Here is a 23528-nt window from a genome sequence, read left to right as displayed (position 1 = left end):
CTCGCTGCTCTGCGGCAGACAAGGGTAAGAGCCCCGCAGTATTTGTTTACCGTGGGCCCTGAAAATAAATGGAGGCTGCTCCTTCCCCCTCCATGGCGCCTCGCCCGCTCCCAGACCGTAATGCGCGGGGACTTTGATGGTGGACGTTGCAGATTGAATTATGCCCTTGAGGAAAAGCTATTAGCTATAAGTCAGGAGTCCTCATTTGTTAAATTAAAAGTGGAAATGACATGTGAGGAGTCTTTTCAGTGAATTAGTAAGACAGAAAAACCCGTAGTGTCTCTGTTAAGAGCAGCGGCGGCAGAAGGGAAACGCCAAGAAAGAGGGAATCATTTGCCCATCTTTTTCATATGCTCATCTTTCCTTCACTACCATGACACTAAATATGTTCATGCTTTATTATTTATTAATACTGGGTAACTTATGGGGTTTTTGACATCTTTCCAGCAGCAATGTTTATTTTGAATACTTGGCTTGTGGTCTGCAGAATCACTGTAGCTCGCATTGTCTCTCAAAGGGGGCAAAAAGCCCAACACTTTAAAGCCACTTCAAGTGAAGACGACAGGAAAAGGCTGATGGAAAATGCAGACATCTCATCGCCAGAGGTTGCTTTATACTCAGAACCAGAATATTCCGAACCAAGCTGTGATCTGGCTCTGTTGGCAGGCGTCTGTTGACCAAAGCCTCTTCAAAGAGCTCTGCTGAAAAGCCCAGCAGCAAGGCAGCTCTTAGCTCCCCTGCACTTGAGGGCTTCGGCCAGACCCCAGCCCGGCTGCCCAAAACCGACGCCATGCGCTGCTCTCATTCTCATCATCACATCAACAGTGGTTTGATACTCAAAGGCTTCCAGTTATGCCTTGAAAACATGGTTAAAAGAATAACGTTATTACCGGATTTATTGTGCAAGGCTCTTACCAAAAAATAAGTGGAGAGTGGAGGGGGTACGGTTCCCTCTCCGATCCAGCGAAGCATGTGCAATGGTGCGGATCGGCCTATGGTTTATGAGAAAGGAATGTTAAGTCAGGTTGTTTTCCTTAGACCACCAGAAACTGCCAGATTGGAGGCTTCAAGGCTTGATGTTGGCCTTGGAGGAGGGAAAATCAACTACTTGAAGATGAAACCCCCACCTCAGTCTCCTCTACCTGCCTCCCACTCTGTAAAACAGGCTGCCTCATTCAGTTTCTTCAAACCCTCCAACTCCGTGGGGTGCAGTGAAGTTTTAGCGGTCATTTAGACCGGCCCCTTGGCCCATGAAGGTCTGGGCAGGGTGAGCCGTACCTGGCGCTGTCGGCTCGGACTCTTCTCGTTTTATTCGTGTCATCAGGTGGGAGCAGAGAGAGGACGCCATATGCTGGACCTGCCGAGCTCCTCAGTGGGGTTGACTTAGCTCTGGATCCTCTGTTCGTCCCGACAGCCACGCAGACGACATGCAGACGGACACGCGGGCTAAGACAATATCTTGACATGCCTTTGTCTTCTCATCAGGTGAACCCTACACTGCAGATATTTAGGGGAGGGCTCCTCCCTCATCCAGCACTAATAAATCCGTGCCCCTCGCCCTCCACAGGCCTGACTTTCCTCCTTCGTAGCTGGCATCCGAGGTGTGGTGTCTGCTAACCAAAAACGGCAGCATCACTCCTCAACCTGGGAGTAATTTACGACCTGCTGACAGCTTTAAGGGAAGTGAAAGAGTGAGAGTTCAGTGCAGCAACAGGTCACTCAGCACCCATTAGTGTGTCCTTCAGGTCCGAACTGGAGAGGTCAACTACTGGACAGTCAGTACATGTTTGCCTTTAAGCTCAACTCAGCTGGCTTTAAAATAGTTTGTTACTTTTGCTGATAGAAAAAAAAAAATAATTTTTTTTTTTTGGGGGGGGGGGGGGGGTTTGTTTTCTTTTTCCTCTGATGGTGCTCAATATGTCACTGCTGAGTTGATGCCAGAAGCATTTATTGGTTCTTGCTACTATCATTTCTGAAAATGATAAGTAACTTATTGCTTCCCCTTACACACAGTGTTATACGGTGTGCGTGTAGCTCATGTTTCCTGTGATAATATGCTCCTGGTTCGTGGGAGATTTGTGAGTGTTCAGTGTCTTGTGTGGCTGGCTAAGATGTGGAGGGCAGATTTTTACAGTGGAGGCTAGGCAGGAGCCCGACACTGATACCAAGCCGCTACTGTTCCAGGATGGGATCCATATGGTGACCCCCTCCGCAACCACCCACACACCTCCCCCACCCCCACCCCTCTCTGCACCAATAGCGTTGCTCGGCCATTTTCTGTGTAGGGTTTCATCAAACTGTTTCTGGCATGCAGAATAATTCAATAGCCCCCAATAAATTCTTTTAAATGGCTAATCCAGAATGAGAGCTGCAGGGGCAGCTGCAGCACTTCCATTTGGACCAGATTTATAAGCAAATGACCGCAATTATGTGACATCAACACTCGCTTCACTTCGCGAGGATGTGTGTGATGAGCTTTTAGGGCTGCACAACACAAATAGTCTGAATTTTTCATCTATTATGTACAATGTCCTTGGCCTCTAAAGTGTAAATTATTATCCATTTTCTAATAGCTTAGTTTTTAATGATGTGTTTTTCATCAACATGCCACAACTTTGCAATTCTTGCTTTGTCTGGAATGTTAGAAAGAAAACACGCTACAGATGTGATATTACCGTTACTAAATCAACTGTCAAATCTCAAAACAACATTCCAGTTTTAAACACTTAGACATTTTAGAAAATAGATTCTTTGTTTATATTATATTGTCTATATACATATATAATTACGTTTATAATGTATAGCTATATTTTTAGTCATCCTTCAAAACCAGGCAGAATTAAATTGTTGTGATGTGATGTCAAGACCTAAGACGGATCAAACTAATATGTGTTAATTGGGAAACAGTGGGAGCACTGGTAACCTTGGTAAAGGGTGATCTTTTTGCGCTCATGCATGGGGTGTACTTGTGCGATGCTCATCATTTATAGATAAAGTGTTTTGCTTTGTTGATGTGAAATTTTTCTTGGCTCACTCAAACCCTTGAAAGAAGTCATTCATGTGTGGAGACCATTGTCCTGATTTATGCATCCCAACTCGATGTCTCTTTTCTTTTCAGTGATGTGGCTGTGAGTTTCTTCTGTTATTTGACCCTGGGGCTCAGATTCCCTACAGCAGGCTGCAGAAGCCTTTCTGTGTCTCTCTTTAAGTTCCCCCTTATCTTTCTCTCTCTCTCGCTCTCCTCCCCAAAGCTCACTCCTGTGTCTCTGTCTATTGCAGCAAAGCCAAGCCGCCCCCCCAGATCTCCCCCAGTAAGTCCAGTGGAGGGGAGTTCTGTGTGGCTGCTGTGTTTGCCTCCTCCTGCTCCTGGTTCATCACCAATCCCAACATGAAGAGAGAGAAAGGTCAGAACCTCAAACAAATGCGTCTGACTGTAAAGCACTTTGGTTGTTATTTGTAAAAGTTGATGAAAGTGACATATTGACACCCTCTGTTGCCTGTTCTCTTCAGATCAGTCCCGCCAGGCTGTTGTTGACTCCCTCTACATCGTGAGCTGCTACGGTAACCTGGTGGAGCACGTCCTGGAGCCTCGGCCAATCAGCACAGCGCAGAAGATAGGGGATGACACGCCTCTGGAGCTGAACACCTGTCCTAGAGCCTGTTGGACTTTGGCCAGGTGCTGTCCTGCCTTCAGCTCAGCCACATTAAACCACAGACCAAGCCAGTACATCACCAGCGATGGCCCAAAAATGACATCCTGCACTGCATTAGGCAGCCGTCATAAGACCTCACCCCTTATGAATGAGATTTTGCATTTATTTCAAGGCAGCCAGATTTATGTGTGATCCATACATTGAGTTTAGGAGCATTACCCACAATAGTCCTTACCTAAGTGTGTCGAATGGGATTGGACCAAAAGACTTGCTTTGAAACCTGTTCTTTGCTAAAACCATGAGTGTAAAGTGATAGCGGGTCCTGTGATGTTTGCTTGAGTTAGCCTACATGAGGCAGAAGAACTGGAAGGCCAGCCATGCTTAGGGGAATTGAGTTCATTACTGCTCAGCGGGAGACCGTCCTATACATCTGTTTCTCTGATGTGTGCTTCCTAAATTGATTTCTGTGTTTGTTTTGAATAGAACACCACAGTGGAATGAGCTCCAACCTCCTTTCAACAGCAACCACCCTTTGGTTCTGGCCTCTGATTTGGTGCAATACTACCAATACCTCCTGGCTGGCTGTAAGCACTTTGTCTGTGTGTGTGTGTCTGTGTGTGCACATGCATTTGTTTGAGCATGAAACCCAAGAGAAGGTTAGTGCACTAAAGCATGACTTGGTGCTTAATGCTGTATATGGTCCATGGGCTTTTGTTTTGAGCATTATTGGTGGCACATGGTGTCCTGCAGAATCCACTGCGTCGCCAGCAAAAGCAAAAACTGACAGGCACCCCAAGGCCAGCAAGCCCCCTGCCTCCAGTCTCACTTTGAGTATGTGTGTTGGAATGCGTGATTTTGGGTATTTGTCACTCGGTTTCTCTCCCCCTTAACTGTTTGTGCCTCTGTATTAAGTCCGCATTCAAATGAGGACAGTTAGTGTGACTTTATGCCCATGTAATTCAGTACCAAGTGCACGAGGGCAAATGCAAGTGGTGGCAGTTCCAGGGCAGTGTGCTCACAGAAGGCCACTCATCTAATACGCCAGCACAACGCCATTGACTGGAGATTTGTCAGCAAACATCAGTCATCGGCTCTTGGGATCCTCAGGGTGAAGCCTCGCGTCCGATCCCTCCCACTACGTCCCGGTGGCTTGATCCCGGACAGGTAGAATATTCTCTGGCATTAGTGCCAGTGCCCGCGGATGGGTGGGTGTGGACAGAGCAGCCTGGCGTGACCTATTGCGGCGCTCGGTCTGTGTGGATGTGTTCCGCTGAGAGCAGGTGGTTTAACGAGCGGCGGGTCAGCGTGTCCCGATTTAAACAGAACTAGAGCGGCTCTAGTTCTGTCCCCGTCCTCCCCGGTTACTAACCAGTGCGGCAGGTCCGGGGTCAGTATGCGCTGAATCGCAGCTACCTCACGCTTTGCCCTCAGCACCCGAGGTACAGCGCCACCCACTGCACGCCACCTTCCCGTCTCCTCCCGTGGGACTTTGCCGAGAGAAGCGTCTCCGCTCGGCATCGGGGCCGGCACGGTCGCCTCATCTTCCAGCTTCGGTTGAACCCAAGGGAGGAGTCTGGAGAAGAGGCCCTGCCCCAGCCGTGAACGCGAGCCTTATCGGGTTTTCGGTTTCCATGTAACGTCAGCCGAAGCCTACTACGGGGAGGGGCGACCAGGGAGGCGCAGAGATGGCGCAAGGGCGCCAGCGGCGGGCACTTCCCAAGCTCTCGGGGCATCCTGCATGGCCTCAGGCTGCGTAGGGGGGCGTGGCGGGGCCCTGCCACGATTGACAGCCCGGCGTCGGCCTCTATATTGGATGACCTGGCTGATTAAAAATGCAGCATGTGGACAGTAGGGTCAGAGGATCTGGAGCCTGCAGGGCTGGTGATAAAAGGCGCCATGGCGCCACTTTCACGGGCACTATCTCCACCTGTCCATCTGCCCCGGGCTCCCTGCACCCTGGGAGGAGGAGCATTGCCCAGCCATCCCGCCGACTACGCCCAGATGACGGGCAGATAATGAGCGCGCGCCGGGCCCTGCGAAAGCTCCCCGCGAACCCGGCCGACTGCGCTCAGGGAGTCCTGGCCGTGCGACATTAGCCGACTCTTTATCAGCTCCAGGCACCTCCGTGTCTGAGAGCTCGCTAATGAATGAGGCTTGAGGAGAGTTGTGAGGGCTTTCGTCCAAGGCTGCAGCTCGACCACCTTTTGATGAATGCGCGGCTTTCTCTCCCGTCCTCAACCTCGGCTGCTGGCATTCGTTTACCATGATTTAGTATTTTCTTTTTCTTAATCCTTTTTTTGTTTTTCAACTATGATTAATTTTGTGTGTGTGTGTGTGGGGGTGGGGGGGTGGGGGGGGGGTCTGGGCAATATTTGCGTAGCTGTCTGCACTGTGTACTCAAACACCTCTGGCTGGCCGCGGAGTTTGGTCATGGAAACGAGCTCCCAGTGCTCCAACCAGCAGGGCCGCTCCACGCCTCATAACGCTCTAATTGTGGCTGGAGACTCAACAAAGCCTTCAGCCCACCTACTGGCTGCAGACGCCTGGTCAGTAACCCTGACTGCCTCCTTGGGCCTCAGGCAGGACAGACGAGGCTGGGGTAAAGGCCAGGCCTGGCACCACTTCAGGGCCAGCCCAGAGGCTCTGCTGTCCAGCTCCTGCACAGACACAGCAGGACCCTTCAATGGCTGATAAGATCATAACTGTCGCGTTCCGCCAGACCCCGTCACCCTCCAAATGCTCTGTTACAGCCTGACATCACTTAGTCATATCAGTTACAAGTGGTGTAAGGAATGCAAGTTTTATTAATGCTTTATAGTTATGTGCCCCATTGACAAGCCACCAAGTTTTGTACTAATTAGTTCACCAATGTAACACATTCGAGTCACATCACATGAATTTCATATGCTGGAACGCCACTCAAATAATGTATAATATAAATATATAATGTTTATATATTTATATATAATGATAGTGATTCAGCCGATAGGGCATTTTTATATAATGATCAGACAAACGTAATTTGCAATATTGACTTTGTCATTTTGCTTTATTTTCATCTGGCAAAAAAACCAACAACCACCCAGTCTCCAGAGGAGACGTGCAAGTCCCGCAGTTTCAGCACCACCGCAAATTTGTGTGGTCGGTTCCCGTTTCCTGTCTGCAGCCTCCTCTGTTTTCTGAGTTGCAGTGTTCAGACTGTTACTCCAGTCTGGTCATTATGAGCCCACTGAAACCTGAGCCACAGGGACAGCTACTGCTCTCCTGCTTCAATTATTAATTAGTCGACACTTTTTGCCCCTCTGGGCCCAGGGGCCATGGGGGAGTGAGTGAGACCTGTCTGTATTCACCACCGTTTGAGATCGGCACTGATTCTTGTGCAGCTTGCCTCTGTGTTCAGCCTCTGCCAGCATGTAGTGTTGGTGAGGAGATTTGCCATCGTCTGTTGGAGAATCAGGGCATGTTACTTAAACTTCAGTTGTGTCTCAACACCTGCCGTGCGTGCGTGATGATGAGGGAGAAAAAGAATGTGAAGCTCCTTGTGTTCCCCAGATTAGATCTTGACAACTTTATAACTCAGACTTTTATTAAATACATTTGCACCATAGTCATGTGTTAGCCTGGAGGTGGGAAGAGAAACTACCCATTCCGCTTATTAGTCTTCATCCTTTATGCCGGGTTACTCAAGCCTGCTTCAGCTCCACACACACACACACACACACACACACACACACACACACACACGCACACCCTCCCCCTCCCCATAGGGGAAAAAAGTGCTTTCTCACTCTCCTCCTCACACGAGATGTTGACTCAAATGTAGAACATCGTCCTGTTTGCTTTTTCAACACAGTGGTGCCACCAGGAAGCCCTGGGCCCATCACCAGACACGAGTCCTACGACAGCCTGGCGTCCGACCACAGTGGCCACGAGGATGAGGAGTGGCTCTCACAGGTCAGCACGCCCGCTCCTCTGCGTCCTTCAGCATGACCAGGCCAGAACGCCCCCAGGCCAGGGAAGGCACACAGTCTGTTAGGGGTTTTCAAATGGCTTTTGGTTAGTCCGTTAAGTGTCCAACCTTTTGTCATGGACAGTTTTTTTTGCCATGCATTATTAACAGTGCTAAATGCAAACTGCTTGTCACTGGTATTCTGGTAATTGTCATTTGGTACCTCCTTCCCTAGTTATACCTGATAGTTATCAAAATGACGACTGCAGACTGCATTGCATTTTTAAAAATGCATTTATTTTTTGAGCTATGGTTTCATTTAATGCTTCTATGGGTTCTAGATAATGTACATTTCATGACTTGATGTCCGGATATTAACAAAGTCTAATTCCACTTCATATATATGGTGTGATATGCCGCTGCCCCCAGGCGTTTTAATACCGCACCATCCACGCTCAACACGACCACTTTCAGATACATGCGGCCCAACCCTTCTTGGTGCTTCAGTTTATCTGTGAGTGGGGATTAGGATTGCAGCGCTCGCCCTCGTTTTTTGGAACGACGGCAGCGCCCCGGCAGCCGGCTGTGTACGACCGGAGCTGTCCCCACCGAGCACGTCACGTGGCGTGAGGGGTGGGGGACATCCGCCTCTGGCCCGTGTAAACCCAGCAGCGCAGCATCCGTGTCTCCCAGGGCTTGCCGACACTCGGGTGGGGAAGAAAAAGTGGCACATTCGTCTTCCTCGCGGTCTCGTTTACACAGATGTGACGAGGGGCGGAGAGAAGCGCGCAACTCCCACGCTACTTTGGGATGGGGGTTGTCGGCTTTGACGGAGCGGGCTTGTCTCCTCCTGTTCCTTCCTCCTGCTCCCGCTCGATGGTGGTGACGCAGCACATATCTGTTCCATGTTGGTGCAGATCGCTGGCAAGGGAGAGGAGCGTCCGTCTACCGCACGTTTGCGGAGTGGCATTGCTGAGCAGAGAGCTATGCCTCTTTCTGCTGTGCGCCAACGTGTGTGGGTTTAGATGATAATTCATCTCTCACAAAAGGTTCTTATATACTGAAGACGAAATTATAACATGTAAAGGCAGTGCTGAGGATTTTTGAGATCTTTATGGATTGATTTGGTGCATCATTTTGTCACTTGCATTGAAATCATTCACAATATTGCATGACCGATCAGTAAAATATGTGAGATAATGCAGTATTTTCGAGATGCTCGTGTTAATAGGATTTGTGGAAATCCTGCATCTCCTGGCCTGAATCACAGCCCTGCGTGAGCAGTCCAGGCTGTCACGGTGGCTGTCACGGATGTTTTTGCAGGTGGAGATCGTGACCCACACCGGCCCTCACAGACGTCTCTGGATGGGCCCACAGTTCCAGTTTAAGACCATCCACCCCTCAGGCCAGACCACGGTCATCTCCTCCAGCTCATCAGTGCTGCAGTCCCAGGGGCCCAGTGACACGCAGCAGCCTCTGCTTGACTTCGACACGGATGACCTGGACCTGCACAGCCTGAGGTGCGCGTGCACACACTCACTCTCTCACACACACACACACTTACAACACTATGAGCTTACATTTCTGTCCTCAAGATGCAAAATGTGAATCATTACCTTCCATAATGAAATCCGTCTGTTTGCTGCGTGGCAGGATCCAGCCAGTGCGCTCGGAGCCCATGAGCATGCCCGGTTCCTCTCGCCTGGGGACTGAGCGCAGAACCCAGACCACTGTCATCGATAACGGTTCAGGTAAGACACTGGCTGTTCTCCCGATCCCCCTCCGCCATGCTCGCAGGGCTGTTCTCCCAAACCCCCTCCGCCGTGTTGCCCACAGGGATCACTGAAATCGCAGAGGCACATGGTAAAGAACTTGTTAGTGGTCACTGTTATCAGTCACATTGACCATAATGAAGCGTGTTAAACATGCTGAGGTTAAAATCCTTAAAGTTCTGTGCTTTTTTTTTGTAGCATGTTTAGGGAATAGCAGTATAATAGCAGACCTTGCAGGCCTTATCCTTGCATGGGATTACATTGGTGGTGTTCAGTGGCGTTTCAAAATGTTTTCCATTTCGTCCAGTTGCCACGTTAAGATCCAATCAAGAGACTCGGGCTTTGAATCTGGGCCTGTGAACTGATTTAGTACATCAGTAGTCCTTTTTCAGTAACAAGATTATCAGGAGAGTATTTGGCTGTGTCTGAGTAACGTCGACATGTATTTGAGACGTCTCGCCGCCTGACGTAATTGTCAAAAACATCAAGTTGACTGTTGTTGATTTTCATGCTTTCTTCAGCGGTTCGGTGTACACACGTGCATTAGTTCCACCGTGCTGTCAGCGTCGTTCATCTTTAAGGCGGCACTGACCTGCATTTCTGTCCTCCACTCATCACCTCCGATGAGGAGCCCTGTGACACTCCAAAACCGAGCGTCCGTCTTTATTACCCAGCTTAAACCAGCCCGCTGCTCCGCCCGCCCATCCGCACTCCCTCCCCTCCCCTCCGCTCCCCTCCCATTTCTTCTGCCTCTCTTTCTCTCTCTGTCATCTGGAGGAGGGCCGCAGCGGGCTTCTATGGGTCGATGTTTATCAGCGTGTGTGTGTGTGTATGTGTGTGTGATTGCTCAGTGCTCAGGGCCGGGAGCAGCCTGGCGCCTCCTCTTATCTGAGCCCTAACGCTTCATCTTGGAGTGTTGGAAAGGCCACGGGCCCCCCCCCCCGTGTCCCGCAGCCTCGCGCTTCCCCCTGTGCATGCGCGCCCCGGACCCTCAGCCGCCCGACGTCTCACACTTGCGCTCCCTGACCATGGAAAGCACCCCCACAACGCTTCCATCTCTGCTACTCTCCCCAGACTAACATGATATGGGCTCGTCACGTGAGATACCAAAGCCTCGGCCACACCGCGGCCGTGCGTACGGGGACGCGTGGCGGGGGGTGGAAGACGCTATACGTTTCACACGCCTCCCAGGGGAGCCGTCTTCATCGGAGTGGGCGTGGCCGGATGCGCGCAGCGCAGACGTGGGCCTCTGACACAGCAAGTCCGATGTCAGAAGGAGGCTAGCACCCAGAGTCTCGGCTTCCCAAAATCAATCGCACGCGTGCAGCCAGCACTATCGCTGGTGCGATCTAGCCCTCCAATCTAGCATCATCCAGAGGCCTGCTAGACTACACAGGGCTTTGTGCAGGGCTAAGACAGGAGCCTGCGATAACCCAGCCAGAGAGACTACTTGATTTTTTTTTGTTTTTGTTTTGTTATGACCACGTCATCGGTTTGGCGTCAGCACCTTCCGTCTCTTCTGCTGCCGGCTGGTGTTGTTTGTGGCGTATCCATGTCAGCGGCGACAGGAAACGTGTTGTGAGGCTGCGCTGACAGCCGGACGCGTGCGGTGTTCACGAGCAAACGGAGCTCTGACATCCTCGGGAGAGGACACAGCGTATGGGCGTGTCCAAGCGTGCATCCACTACTGCACTAATCTGCATCAGAGGCCGAACAACCAGCGCTAATGGCCAGTATCGCACATCCTCGCTGCAAAGACGGAAGCAGCAGATTTTAATCACTTGTGTGAGGCTTTTCTTTTATCTGCATCATGTAGCCCTCAAGTTAGGTGCAGCCCGTGCGCGTGTGTGTGTGTGTGTGTGTGTGTGTGTGTGTGTGTGTGTGTGTGTGTGTGTGCATGTGTGCATGTGTGTGTGTGTGTGCGTGTGAGATGAGAGTAGAGACAAAGCAGGTCCTGTAGTGGCGCTTGCTGCTCTGCTGCCTCGCTGCCTCCAGGCCCTGCGGACAGGCCTGAGTGCTCGCCGGGTTTCCTCTCTGAAGCTGGGCACCTGGATGCTGCTGGGCCCAGCAGTAACAGATCCTGACCCATGGCCCATAATTACCCGGACGGGTATAAAGGCGGCTTGTTGCTGGAGATACTGCTCGCATTCAGGCCGGAGAGCGGCCGGAGGAGGAGCCCCGGCCACACGATCTCTCCCAGGATGAGAGGTGTTTTTCAGCCACCTATAGATACAGGCCGCACTCCAGTGACCCCACACTCTCCCATCAGGCCAGCCAGGCTGCTTCAAAAGCACCCACCACCTGTCACCCCCACCACACACACACACACACACACACACACACACACACACACACACAGACTCCTTTCTTCTGCCGCTGTCCTGGAAGTCCCCTTCCCAGTGGAGAAGGGAAGGTGCCGCAGGCTCGGGGGCAGATTCTCCAGATCTGATGGTGAAAGACGCCATTCTTATCATCTTCATGCTATCTGAGAATCAGAGGCCTGGCTCCTCTGTCTATGGCAGGCTTCACTATCTTTCCCCCTCCTGTGCTGTCTAGACCCCCACCCCCACACCCCTCCGTCTTGCTTTCTTTCATTGTGACAGTAAATGCGCCAGGCTCGTTTGGAGCCGGTGTAGGTTTATTGTCTTGCCGGGAGCATTTTAAAACGGTAGGGCGAGGTTGGAATGGTCTGAGCATATAGGAGAATGTGTGGAGGGCCGTGAAATCAGTTCGACCCCTTTAGCTAAGGTGTGTGTGTGTGTGTGTGTGTGTGTGTGTGTGTGTGCGTACATGCCGACTGCCACGGGCAGGAGATGTCGGGCAACAGTGTGTCAGGCATCTGCCGTGGACCCAACAGCCTCTGCCATCTCCTCTACCTCCGCAGAGCTGCTGGCCAGGCCACGCCCGCAGGTCCGACGCATCCCGCGGCATCCCGAGCTGCTCTGTCAGCACACGATACCCAGGCTACGTGGCTGTTTTTGAGCGCTCTGTGTGCTAAAGTCACACAGAGCTATTAAGTTCCCCAGGGTCAGATTTTAGGCAGCATGTGCTGGATGAGGTTTTTGAACAGTGCTGTCAGCTGTGTATCAGAATGTCTCAGAGACCAGGAGCCAGTGATGAAAGACTTCTGCAAAGACAGATTACACTGCGTCACACTGGAGTTGTAGTACAGGATACCAGTCTGGTGTAACTAAGCTGCAGTTATTCACGCAGTGCTACCCCTGCAGTTCTAGGCCTGTATCTCTTTGGAAGATGCTACATAGATGTACAAACATGCATTTGGATGTTGAACATCATGAGCTCAGTGGCAACACTCTGACCCTTGTGTGTGTGTGTGGGTGGGTGACAGAGAGAGAGAGTGAGTGTGTGTAATTGAGTCAGGACTCTTAGCAGGACTCTTAGAGATTTAGCAGAGATCCCTCTGCCTGCGAGAGGCACAAGCCCCCCCCCCCCCCATTCCACCATACAGCTGCCACTGGGCCTAATGCACCCTGACAGCACCTCCACACCGCGCTATAGCGGCCAGCGCTTCTACTTGGTCGTGCATCAGTCGGGCGTGTGGAGGTGTTCACCACCTCATCACCTTGAGCAGTTACCCAAGAACAGTAGATGAAAAGAGGAGGTCTTCTCTCTCCCCCTCTCAGCGGGAGGCTCGCTAAACCAGCCCTATCTGGCAACGTGCTGCTTGTGTGTCTGTTTTACCGTTCGTCTCAGAGTTTCTGCATTTCACGCCTCTGAAAGCGACCGGCAGAGCGATCGCTCTGCTTTTTGAAATGGGTCACACGGCGCAGGTTTGCCCAGAACCTCTCTCCGTTTTGCCGCCCCGCCCCTCCTGTGTCCAGGTGTCCTGGCGAGGTGCTGCGAGGTCACTTCCTGCGCGGGTGAGTTTCACTGTGGGAGCCTGCTAGGCGCCCACCTGCCCACCTGCCCGCACAGACCTCCTTTGTTCGTTCATTTAGCGCTGCAGCTTAACCCTGTCCACCTGCCCTCGGGCCTTCCTGGTAACGGTATCCAGGTGACAACGGAGCACTGCGGAGTCGCCTCCCCTCTCTCCTCACCTGAAAATAACCGATCGGCCTCCCGCGCCCTGGGGGTTTTCCAGGGAGACTCGGAATTCCAGAAATGTCTGGGCCAGATTCCACAGCCGTCTTCTTCCAGTGAGCTGGATGGGCCACGATGCGGTGACCTCTCCGCCAGTGCTGTTCATTCTCTGCAATCAGTCCTGCTCTTGTCTACGTGTCTTTTCTCTCTCTCTCTCTCTCTCTCTCTCTCGTTCCTGTCTTTCTCTCCCTCCCTCTAGTCCGTAGAGCTTGCTCGGCTCCCCTGGCTTGGCGCCATGAGCACAGAAGGGAGAAGCAGAGCGTCTTGGCAGGGTGCGCTCGTGGGCAACTCTGCACTAGGGCTCACCCTTCTGACACTTTCCTTAGAGCTTCTTGGTTCTTCTGGTTAAAGTCCAGCGTCTGCGTTTGGGTCGATCTGCATATGTCACAGGATTGTGTGCGATGGCCTGTACAAGTCCTCCTGTCTGGTGATGTGTACTTTAGTAATCTCAGTGCCTCCTTCTCTTTCCTGAGGGAACCTTATCAGCAGTAAGGAAGCCCAAGTTATCACATTCTTAGTGCACGTGTCTTTAGAAGAATCCATTAATTTGACGACAAGAGCACAGGACCAGATGTGAAATTCGCGCTTGATTTGAACTTTGCACAGATCTTATCGCTGTAATTGATACCTCATTGTCGCAACTCGGGGCTGGAAAGCATCATTTCCAGGCCTTTTAAAAGCATTTTCTCCCCTTCCTTCTTCCCCTTTCGAAGCCTCCAGACTGTGGGATCGTGTGAAAGTTAAGAAAGAAAATGCTTTCATTAGTTTTCCGCAGGCCCTGTGGAGAAGTAGACGCGTACGGACCGCCGTGACACGGGCGTGCGTAACGGTGTCCAAACAGCCTTTGAAGCAGAGCCCTCCTCGGGCTCCCCGGCCCGCCGGCGTTTGTTTGCGCTTCCCCGATCGTTTGCTTTTGCTTCTCTCGGTGGCCTACGGAGCGGGGGTGAAAGAGGCACTGCCAGCGTGCCAGGAGCAGAACCGCTCCGGCCACGCTTCGCCCCGCGGGCGCTGAGGAAGGACGAGGGCTGGGAGGGAGCGGATGTGCAGAGCGTCCTTCTTCCGCTCCTTCCTGCTGCTCTGACTTTGTCATATTAATTACGGCTCCTCCAGGAAAGGTTGGAAGAGGGTGGTTATTTTAGGAAGGCTCGAGAAAGGCTGTTGCACACGTTTCCTGTTGTTGGTACCCCCCCCCACTGGGATTATTGAAACAGCCCCCCTCCTTTGGCTTCCACGCAAACCATTGCTTTGAAGCGATGAGCGAGGCCCTGGCTACGGGTCTGCCTAACCTTACCGCCTGCCTAACCACGCCGCACGCTCATCAGTGTTGCTATAGGCAACCTTCTGCCAGAGCCACATCTCCCGGTGGCTCCCGGCTCGTAGCCGTGGCGATGGTGGCGTAGGCACCCCCCCCCCCTTCCCAACACAATCCAGTAAATGAACAGCAGTAAACAGACAGAACAGGGAACATTCGTGAACATATGCTTGTCGTGTTCAGCATGTAAGAACAATGGTGTGCAAAGTCCAGTCACTCTAATTAAGGGAGTGATTTAGAGCCTCGTCGTCCTGGTGAAAGCGCCTCGTGCTTGACCCCAGGAAGTATTTCCACTGGGGCTTTGTTGTACATTCTAATAAACACAAGGATCTTAATGAAGCGTCAAGCTTTTCAAGTAATTTTAATAAATGATCTCCACATGTTCCACGCCTCGCCGCTTCCAGCCTCTTCCAGCCTCTTCCAGGGACTCGCACAAAAGCAACATGAATATCACCGGATTTTTATTTGTTTGTTTGTTTGCTTTTACGGTCCCTCTCACACGATCAGCGTGTCCATGCGCAGGCCGGACAGCTCCACCACCCCTCCCGCGGTGTGTGTGGAGGAAACAGCGCTGCTGCTCCTGGCCCGGCATGAGCTCTCCTCCTCTCCAACTGTTTACCCAGCACGGGGCTGAGGGACTGCAGAAGCCCTCACACACACTTGCTCAGGCAGCCAGGGCAGGAAAATCAGGATACAATTTGGCACTTAAGGAGACTAAACGATTTCCTCCGCGCTGCAGATTTCTACTGGGAAATGTATCCTTGGACGGAGAATTGCATCCGGAGAAATATTTGTGCGGTGTTTTTTTTTTTTCTCTTTCTTTTGTCCTTTTGTTCTTTCTTCCTTTTTTGTATTTTATTTTATTTATTTATTTTTTTGCTGTTCAAGATGAATGATTATCCCTCTAACTTTTAATGTGTCACAGAACGCAACTTTTTCCTCTTGGTTACCATTTTTCCCTACACTGTTGGCATTTTTGTATGGCTATGTCACTGCTCACTGCTTTGGCAGTTGCTTTGTCTTGTCAGAGGCTGGCACAGTGTGCTGTAGTCTGCTGTTTACAGATTCTCTCTCTCTCTCTCTCATGTAATGCCTGAGCCCTGTCATGCCTGCTTTTTTTGCCCCAGTTCTACTGCAGATGTAAACACAGCACACCACTAATTCTTTTATTTTGGCATCTCGCGTCCAAATCGACTCACTTTTAACCCTCTGGCATTTTAATGTGGTCTGCAGGGAAACCTGAGACCCGTCTCCCAGCCCTCCGCTTCGCCAAACTAGGCCTGCGGAGGCATTTGAAGTCTCGTTCTTTCCTCCCACCGGTGAGACATTAACTGTGATGAAGCTGCCCCCTCCCCACCCCTCTCCTGTTCTGTCTTCCCCATACATACTGGTAAAGTGGATTTAAACTGGGAAGGATTACTTTGGAGTCCGTTCCCTCCCAAGGCCCCAGCTGTGAGCTAGTCCAGCCCCTCTCTCTCCCTGCTCATGTTCTTTGGACTTTTTTATGTTTCCGTCCCTCCGCGTGCGACGTAACCTCGTCCGTTCAGCCGCTAAAGCTTGTGGGTGAGGCCAAAAGGTGAAGGCAGGCATGCGACCCGGGCACGACGGGCCGCCTCGGACACACCCGTGCACCGTCTGCGTTTGAGCAGGTCTCCTGACGGAACGTGCGCAGGGTTAAGTGGTTGAGGATGTGGAGCTGTGCACCGTAACTTTCTCAGGTTTCTGATTCATGTTCTATAAATAAACCCAGAGGTGTTGGGTCACTTACTGTAATGGCATGAGGGTGTGTGTGTGTGTGTGTGTGTGTGTGTGTGTGAGGTACTGTGGGAATGTCGGAAAACACTCCTTTTTCGCGTTTTCCTTGTAGCAGCTCCTTCACACAGCATATCTGAGGACGCAGGCAAAACTATTTGTTTGCTTTCTTAATTTTTCCCCTGCTTTCTTCTTTCTTGAAATAGCCTGACAGCTGCAAAGAATTGCAGTCCCTCTGCATAAAGCATGACTGTGTGTATGTGTGTGTATGTATGTGTGTGTATGTATGTGTGTGTATGTATGTGTGTGTGTGTGTTTTCCTCCCTCTGAACCTTGAGAAGTCTCTAATGGAAACTGCACTTTCTGCTCTGCAGTGTTTTTGACTGCTCATTTCAAACATCTGGAACTCAGCATGCTTGCAGTCTCTCCACCACAGCCTAGTGCTTTCACTTGATTATATTATCTGTTAAAGGTTTTTTTTTTCCTCCAGCCCTTAAAAAAAAAAAAAAAAAAAAAGGTTTGGGGGGGTTGTTATATGACCCCTCCTCTGCTGAAGGGTCAAGTGGTGATTGCTGATGTTGTCTGCTCTAAACACATGTTTAGCCCTGCACCACTCAGCCAGTCCCCTAAAAGTTTGGGAACCATTAAAGAGCTTCCTAAGCCAGTTCCGGAGTCTGACTTGTGGATTGGCTAGAGGAGACCTGTGTGTGTGTGTGTGCGTGTGTGCGTGCATGTTTGTGTGTCTGTGCGCACGCATGTCTGTGTATGTGCATACAAGCGTGCATCCTTGTGTGTGCGTGTGTGTGCGTGTGTGTGTGCGTGTGTGTGTGCGTGCATGCTTGTGTGTGCGTGTGTGTGTGTGTGTGTGTGTGTGCGTGTGTGTGTGTGCGTGCATGCTTGTGTGTGCGTGCGTGCGTGCGTGCGTGTGTGTGTGTGTGTGTGTGTGTGCGTGTGTGTGTGTGTGTGTGCGTGTGTGTGTGTGTGTGTCTCTTGGGTGTGTCATTTTTTTTCTCTTCTTTTCCTTCCCTGGTTTATCCTCCATATGAGTGTCGGAGGGTGTGTGTGAACACTGTAATTGCTTCAGCGTGTTGGTGTGCCGGGTGCGACAGGAAGGATGAGACGCTGGATGCCTCGTCTTCTTCACACAGGGGAATATTTGTCTGGCGGCTGATCCCCGGCGCAGAGCGTCTCACGCAAGGCAGCCCCATACAGGAAGTGCCACGGTGAGCTGTGTTATGATAGCGCATCAGCGGCTAAGAGGACGAGCTGTGAACTTTACGTGCACGCGGGGCCACTGAGCCGGGCCGCAGCCGCCACCTGAGGCCCCATAGCCCGGCAGGAAATGAAAGGATCATTTAGTTTGGGGCAGAAGAGACAAACCAAGGGGAATTGGAGTGTAAAGAAGGAGGCCTGCTGTTCCAGGAGACACGCAAGATTCGGAGAACAAATAACAGAAGAATATTAACACGTACCTGAGTCAGGAGTCTCGCTCTCTCTCTCTCGCTCTCTCTCTCTCGCTCTCTCTCTCTCTCTCTCTCTCTCTCTGTCTCTCTCACTTGGATGCGCTGTGTTGGTGTATGAGGGGACATGTGTGCAGCCAGACGCCCACCGCTGCATCGACTGGCTTGTAGGTGTGGGACGTGGTGAGTGCTGCTGGCGGTCTCACGGTGTGCGGCGTGCCGGGCCGTTTCTGCCAGACTCCCCCTGGAAGTAGCTGTCCCTCTAGTCCCATATCAACGCGCCGTCTGCGGCCGTCCTTCCACTGTCCGGCCTTCTCTTCCAAACACCTGGGTGTGCTCGGTTGGGATCATCTCATCGTCTGCTCCTCCAGTTAACCCTAACCTCCAGTTGCCCCGGCTGGCGTGGCATCGCATCCCAGAGACGGCCGTGGGGCTGTAGGAGGCCGTGGGAGCAGATGAATGCTCCTTTCAGCTTCCCGCTCCGCTGCAAACACCAGCGTTCCGTTTCGGCGCTCGCGGGCTGTGGGAGAGGGCGATGGTGGTTGGGATAGCGTGGCTGAGTCGGGCCTGATGAGGCCTTGAGGCCTTGGGCTCATCCTTCCTGAGCCTGGGCCTTGCTAATATCCTCCCCTTAGACAGGAAGGCAGTTGGGGGGGGAGGCCTGTACCTCCAGCTATCAACTCCACATGCTGCGTCCCAGCCTGGGTGTCTACACATCTGCCCCCGGACGCTCACACACAGGGTCGGCATTTGGGCGAGGGCGGGCTGTCGTCTAGGTGACGCCTGCACTTCCTTCAGCGCCGAGCCCACTGCTCCCGGGCACCGGCCCACGCACGCTCACCTGCCAGGACACGGGCAGCACGGATGAGCACGCACGACAAAAAGCATTTTGTCGGTTAGCAGTCTTTGTTGTAGCGGCAGTAGCGTGCTGGGGGGGGGCGGGTGGGGTTGGTGTGCGCTAGCCCCAGGCTGTCTGTCGCCGCTGCTGCATGCCGGCCTGTAGGCAGACTGCTCGTCTGCCCACTGAGCTCCACAAACACTGCTCCTGGAACCAGTCGTGTGCACGCGCATCCGCATAAAGAGGCGATGACCAAAGGAAATATTCACCCCTTTAGTTTATTTCGCATGGCACTGACCGTCCTAGCTCAGTGTCTCCTGGGTGTTCCACTCACTCACTTTTTAGCATGTCTCATGCACAGCTCCGCTTAGCCTGCTCTCTCTCTCTCTCGCTCTCGCTCTCTCTCTCTCTCGCTCTCTCTCTGCTGGGTTTTTTTTTTGTAATTACATCTACTGGAAAAGGCCTTGTTTTACACTCAGTAGGAAGTCCTGTGCCAGCCCTCCCTCCATCTCTGTCAGCCTCTTTGACCTTTTTGGCAGGTTCTCGCTGGCAGCTCCAGTTCAGTTTCCTGCTCAGTCTCCTTAGATCCACCCTACGGATCCCCGCGCCTGCTATTTATGGGAGCAAAAACACGGGCCGTAAGACATAACAGAAGATATAATGACGGCATTAAAGAAAAACACGTTGGTCAGAGGATGACCGTGGGCATCCAGATTCAGAAACGGGGCTAATCGAATCCCGTGGAAAGGGTGTGTCTGAATGCAAATGCTGGAGCGTGGCTCGTGTCTATTCAGCAGGGACCTCTTGGCCCTCTGTTGTTAAGCAGATCTCCGTCACATGGAAGGGTGTTCAGGATACAGGGGCAAACGCACGGGTCACTTTTTGTTCTCAAGAAAGCAGCGAGAGCAGGTCAAAGGACCGTCTGCCCTGATTGGTTATTTTGCTCCTGGCAAACTCTCTTTCCATTGTGTCGAATAACAGCTCCACTTGCACGCACCGCGCGGAGTGCATCGCTCGGAGCCGCAGCGTACCGGCCTGAACCGTGGAAGAGTCCCTCGTGAGCCCACACCTCCCTTCGCCTAAGTCAGAGCTATGATCGCCTGTCACCGTGGTGACCAACGAGGAAAAGTTCCAAGACTGCCCAAGAGAGCGCCAGACCTCCGCTGTTTGGAGACCGTGGACTGAGGCGCAAAGCCACGGTGGCAGTAGTGCGTGGCCCGGCCTCCCGGAGTCGGCTGGCATCAGCGCCAGGCGCCGCCTGCTCCATTCACCCCGCTTCCCTGTCACTCACCCACTGGTTGTGAGGCGGTTTAGAGATGCATTAGGTAAATGTCACTTCACCACAGCAGACCCAGAGACGGCGTCACACTCAGAAAGCACGCCACACTCAGCTTGGTCTGGGCAGGTTCAGCAAGCCCGCTCACCCACAATATGTAGCTTGTCACCTTGTGCTTCGCCCAGCACATCAGGGCGTAGGACCGGAGGTCACATGTGGAACATCTTGCTGCGTGTGTCCAGGGGATTTTTGCATTTGAAAGCTGGAGCAATGTTAGCTTAGAGTTTAAGCCTCTCAAACGTGCCTTTAAATGTCTCTGTGTATGTGAGTGCGATCTTCTGCATATCTGGGGTTCCTCTCTTTGAGCTGTTGTCTCCGACACAAGGGCCGTATGACAAGGTCACGGGAGGACACGCTGTCTCTGTGTGAGAATAATTGAGAGCCTGCTCCCAGCACCAGTATGCCCAGTTCTTAATGAGCCCTACCGCTCATTGAGAACTGGGCATCAGCCGTGCAAGCGTTGATGCCCTAGTGGTCTTCTACTTTGTGTCTGCGCGCGTGAGTGTGTGCACTCCTGTGTTTGTCAGTTAGGGCTTCAGACTTTGGGTTAGAAATCGATTAACTTTGTAGCTTGATTCAAGACTTTTCCTTGATCTCATTTCAGTCATTGCAAATGAGCAATTTTAACTAAATTCTTTAACATTTGTTCAAACCACTAAACATTTGTATATGGTATGAAAACATCCAGTTTCCTGGTAAACAAACAGTGTGAGCTATGCATTTTTTCCTTGCTTTAAAATGTGTTCAATATGGCTTCCCCAGGCTTCCATTGATATAAATGTCAAAAAATCTACCAGGATTCTTTTTACCATGTCTCTTCTGAAACTTCCCATTCACATCCAGCCAGTTCTTATCTTAGCCTTTTTTTGAGTAGAAATGGTTTCCGATTCTGTTCACTAAAATATCAAAATAAAATTCAGTTACTCTGAGAGAGCACAGATTGTTCTGTCCACAGCCGCAGCCTAATGCACTGGATTGTATCATTTTATTATTGCTGGGAATTACTGCAATGTCCTGAGAAAAGAAGAGTTCACGAGCACTCAGAGGAACGTCTGTGCTTGTGTGTTTTTGTATATTTTTGTGTCTCACTGTACACGCACACAAAAAAAAAAAATCCCAATAGAAAGAAACCAGAATTCTAAGAAACCACTTCCTGTAAAGGTGAGGTCTGGTCACCTTCTCGGTTCTGTTTTGAGTTCCCTTTTGAAATCTTGACCATTGCTCATGGCACTAAATTAGTGCTAACATATTGCAGTCTTTTTGTTATTGTTATTATTATCTCCCACTACACTCCCAGTATCGCCTTCTCCTGAGTGTTTCAGCTTTGAAGTGATACAGAACACTCGCACACACAAGGATTCAACAACTGCGCATCGAGGCTGTCCGAACCGAGGCGAGCTTCCCGCGAGCCGCCGTCGGCCGCGACAGGGCTGGGGGCCCTAAAGGAGCAGCCCCCGCCTGTCCTGCCGCGCGGCCTGCGCTTGACACCACTCCTGAACTCACAGCTCCGCCTGCATTGTTCTCATCCACGAGAATCTCTAGTAGGATGTAGTTTGTAATTAGATACAGATGTTTCTGAAGCGGCTCTGCCAGACTGTTATTCTAGCCTATGCTGAGTACTCGACTCCGAACCCCCCCCCAGCCCCCCCCCACCCAGCCCATTATTCCGGACACTCATTTCGAAAATGTCCCAAAATTCCAAGACCTATTGCAGTTTTACGTAGTTTTCGATTGCTCAGCGACTGAGGCATAAAGGTGGTACCAACTAAACTGTGGCCTATTTTTAAAAAAATAATCAGCAAATATTATCGCCTGTTTTTGTTCTTTGCTTTCCCACTTGGCCTCCATAGCTTTATTACCGGGCACTAATGATTTTTTTCACCCAAGTTCAACGCTAGGCTTATATCGTCATTTGAACGACTGTACTATAAACAGTCATTTCTGTTTGGCTATAAATTACTCTCACTACGTTAAGTCCACCACTACAAAAGGGCATTTTTAAAATGACAGCACTACAGAGTAGCTGAATGTGTGTATGTAAACATCTGCTGAAATACTTAATCCCTGGTAGATAGGAAGAAACAATATATCGTGCTGGTATGGAGGACAGAGGTTTTGTTTAAAGGCAAAACACCACACACCTCTCTCTCTCTCTCTCTCTCTCTCTCTCTCTTTCACTCTCTGTCTGCGTGAGTGGAATTCCCCCTCACAGATGTAACCAAACTTTGCCGCTTTGATCTCCTGCAAGCACTTCAATTATCGTGAGGCTGGAGCTGGCTCTCGTTCAGTTGCGGTGTGCGGTGGAGCAGGGAAAATTTCCTCCTTTTCCATCGCCGAATGATTAATTCAGCAGTTCACGCCAGGAAGACTCCACTGCTAACGCACGGCATCGCCCCCGACACCCCGAGCGCCACTCAAACGTCTGTGGCCGGCGCTGCTGCGCCGTGGCAATGGGCTTGGTGCGCCCGAGTGCCCGACCGAAAGACGCGCCGCGAGAGGCTGCACCGTTTTCATCAAAGCCACAGCAGTCCAGCCTTTTAAAGTCGAGAGTTGAACGAGGCCCCAAATTAGTGGCAAGATTTTTAAGCCGCTATGTGGGCCGCTCTTAAATCCATGTGTCTGTGGGCCGCGGCTGATCTTTCATGAAGGTCAAATGTTGCACAGAACACTCGCCTGTGAGGAACACAGGGGAAAAAAACCCCAGTAATTTGAAAGAAATGAGGGGAACCTATGCAAATGAGCTAAACCAGATTAAATGCGCGCATTACATCACTGAGGGCTTCGGAGGAAACCATCGTGTTTGGTAGTTAATTTGTCCTAAAATAGGCTGCAGCAAATAGCCCATCTTGCGATGAGCTCCCTTAATTCTGATCACTGTGATCTAATCGTTGTAGTTTTAGTGGTGCAGTAACTAAATGACTGCTAGGCTTGGTTCCCGCGGTATGGATGTGTGCAGTGACGAGATATGGCACCTTAGGTGCATGCGAGTCCCCTGTCTTGAAGAGGCACTCCGCACTCTTCTGCCCGCTGGAGCCAAGCTCCTGGTTGTGGGGAAGAAGTGCTTACTGGTGTGATGGTGACCACTTGCGTGTTTGAATTTGGTTCGGTTCATGACTGCAAGGGATTCTTGGGTATGTGAGTGTGCTGCAAGTGTGAGAAAAGATGACAGTGGAGTCAGCCACACAGAAATTGCACTGAGATTTTCTGTGGTATACCATGTGATGATGAGATTAGATAGTAGAGAGCCCCCTACTGTAAAACAGAACCTCGGCAAACATTACTGTGCCAGCAGATCCAGCCACAAATTGGTGCTCTGCTGTGTACATTTCATTTCCAGGCCGATAAACAAGATGTC

At 51.3% G+C, this 23528-nt stretch overlaps 1 protein-coding gene across 4 annotated transcripts in view; it reads left to right on the top strand.

Annotated features, from left to right (window-relative positions):
• The window catches only part of bcas3 (BCAS3 microtubule associated cell migration factor), a 163279-nt gene that overhangs the window by 59567 nt on the left and 80184 nt on the right, over nt 1-23528 (top strand). For all 4 annotated transcript variants that reach the window (XM_035533994.2, XM_035533993.2, XM_035533992.2 and 1 more), the window contains 6 exons: nt 3280-3404; nt 3511-3676; nt 4137-4237; nt 7507-7607; nt 8926-9122; nt 9256-9353. In XM_035533994.2, coding sequence (XP_035389887.1) covers nt 3280-3404; nt 3511-3676; nt 4137-4237; nt 7507-7607; nt 8926-9122; nt 9256-9353 — 788 coding nt within the window. The remainder of the gene's footprint in view (nt 1-3279; nt 3405-3510; nt 3677-4136; nt 4238-7506; nt 7608-8925; nt 9123-9255; nt 9354-23528) is intronic.

This window comes from Electrophorus electricus, chromosome 17 (assembly GCF_041902795.1).
Source record: "Electrophorus electricus isolate QZ-2024a chromosome 17, ASM4190279v1, whole genome shotgun sequence".
NCBI lineage: Eukaryota > Metazoa > Chordata > Actinopteri > Gymnotiformes > Gymnotidae > Electrophorus > Electrophorus electricus.
Note: the sequence above shows the minus strand (reverse complement) of the source record. Positions and strands in the feature narration are given on the sequence as shown.